At 34.0% G+C, this 2,390-nt stretch overlaps 1 protein-coding gene across 1 annotated transcript in view; it reads right to left on the bottom strand.

Moving 5' to 3' along the window:
- The window catches only part of SLC9B2 (solute carrier family 9 member B2), a 42,863-nt gene that overhangs the window by 8,053 nt on the left and 32,420 nt on the right, over positions 1-2,390 (bottom strand). The window contains exon 9 of the mRNA XM_019625875.1: positions 1,034-1,183. Coding sequence (XP_019481420.1) covers positions 1,034-1,183 — 150 coding nt within the window. The remainder of the gene's footprint in view (positions 1-1,033; positions 1,184-2,390) is intronic.

Raw genomic sequence — 2,390 nt, 5'->3', positions numbered from 1 at the left:
CATATATGCATTTAGTTTAGATTACCTACATCTAATTTCTTCATGAAACAGAATAGCATATGATCCGATCAAGTTTGAATCTATAAAAATGGATCTTGAAATAAAAACAAATAAATGCCAACTAGCTAGTTTCCATAATATGCACTAAGAAAATGAATAATCTTAGTGATCTTGAACACCAGTAAGAAAAAACAAAATAATCTTACAAGAAATAGGCACACGTTTTTTAACAAACTAGCTAGTAAACACATGAAAAGATGATTAGCTTCACTCATAAAGAAATGCAAATCAGATCAATAACGACATACATTTTTCACCTATCAGATTAGCAAAATATCTGAAGATTGAAAATTCTCAGATCAGAAAAACAGATCTCACATACTGTTGGTTGGAATATAAATTGGTATAGCCTTTTAAAAGGGAAAATTGATACTATCAAAAGTTTCAGGGTGCAGGCTTGTTCATAGAGCAACCCTATTTCTAGAAATTTATCCTATAAGTTAAAAAGATATGCTACATTTTGTTGATTTTAAGATACACATTTAAACATTTCTGAAATTAGGGTGGCATGTCATAGTTAAATTTACAACATTCTTTTTCTTTCTTGGTGGCATGTAAAATAATGGTGCTTCTTAGACTTGATAGTGTCTTAGAGTTTATGAAACATGGTATATATAAGGTTATTTTATTGAGCACTTTTTGTTTAGCAGAAAACTAGAAACAATCTAAATGTCTGTTAGGTTTAATACAGTGCAGCTATACAATGCAATACTCTGCAGCCCTTCCAAAGACCAAGGAAGGCATCTTGGACATGTGAGCATGAAAAATCTTAAGTAAAGACATCAAGTTATAAATTGGCATGTAAGGGGAGAATGAATGTGTGTGTATGCGTTGGGGCATCCATTCGTATGTTCACCGAAAATAGATTTTATGATTAAATAATTTTACTAATTGAATGTTAAGAAAGTATCTGGAAAGAAAAAACTAATCTGATCAGAAGATAGTCATGAGGAGAACTTAAAATGAAATTCACCTTTTTGCTGCTCCATCCAAGGCCTGCGAGGAAAGCCATGACCAACGTACACAGCCCTCCTGACCCAGGGAAACCAAAATACATGCTGCTGAACACCGCTAGCACAGAGAACCCCAAAACAAGGAACGCTCTCTTCCATATAAGTTTGTCCTTGAAGAGAAAGAAGGTTGGTTAACTCAATTATTTCATATCACTTATTTTCAATTACTGATTTTTTCATCGTTAGGAATAGATGGAAAGTAAAAATGTGCATATCTGTGCACATACATGCATGATATATCATTTCCTTTCCTTTCCTTAACAAAAGTAGAGCTAGCTAGCACATGTACAAATTAGGTTCCTCTTTCAGGAATAAGAGTTGGCTTCCTCTGTAGTTATCAAGCTAGAATTTGACAGGGCTGAATGGAATAGCAGAAAAAAGCACCTGGTTTTGGAGTCAGACAGGGTTAAAATTCTAGCTCTTTTACATCACTGGAATATGTGTGGCATGCTAGTTAGCCTCTCCAAGCTTTAGTTCCTCCTCCCTGAATGCTGTTACATCATGGGCTTTTTGTGAAGGTTACAGATATGATATCTCTACTATTTTTAGGCTCTCTTTTTACTCTTTAATGGATGCTTTCTTGGGTTTTCTTTCTAAATCCTTGAATACCATGAAGCTTTTCGAGGCTAGCGAATGAGTAGATTTTTGTCGTTTTGTTGTTGATTTTTAAAGTCTACAAAATGTGTACCTCTCTCTCTTTACTTTTCCCTGTTCAGCCTTTTAAACTTCTTGATTATTTTAGAAGGCAGGAAGGTCTTTTAAAAGTGCTTGACTTGGAGGCATGCAGGCTCTGGAGGTGAGTTAACTGAGTTCATTTCTAGCTCCACCACATTCTAGCTATGTGACCTTGTGTAAGTCACTTCTGCCTAAGCTTTGATTTCCTTATCAGTATGTGGATTGCACTAGATCAGTGCTTCCCGATAGAATGTTCTTATCTGCACCATCTATGGGTATGTTCTGTATTTGTTATAGCTACCTGTAGCTAGTGACTGCCATATTGAACACAGTGGCACTTTATTGTACTTACCACATCATTTTATACACAGTAAGCAACCAATCTAAGTCATGATTTTTCTCTTTATTTTGCTGTGTAATTTTTAAAAATCCCGTCATTTTCTTTAATGCATTCATAAAATCATTTGCAGACAATTTTACTTGGAATTTTTTAGGGCACAGTGAAAATTCAAATAAACATACTGATAATAGAAATAATTTTCTTACTTAAGGCTCTACTATAATTGAATTTCTAATCCTGTTCAAAATGATCTGAAATCTTCAAAATGCCAATTCTTATAGAAAAAAAAGATTTTTATGTTT

Source organism: Hipposideros armiger, unplaced genomic scaffold, assembly GCF_001890085.2.
Source record: "Hipposideros armiger isolate ML-2016 unplaced genomic scaffold, ASM189008v1 scaffold_641, whole genome shotgun sequence".
Lineage (NCBI taxonomy): Eukaryota > Metazoa > Chordata > Mammalia > Chiroptera > Hipposideridae > Hipposideros > Hipposideros armiger.
This window is presented reverse-complemented; position numbering and strand designations above follow the sequence as displayed.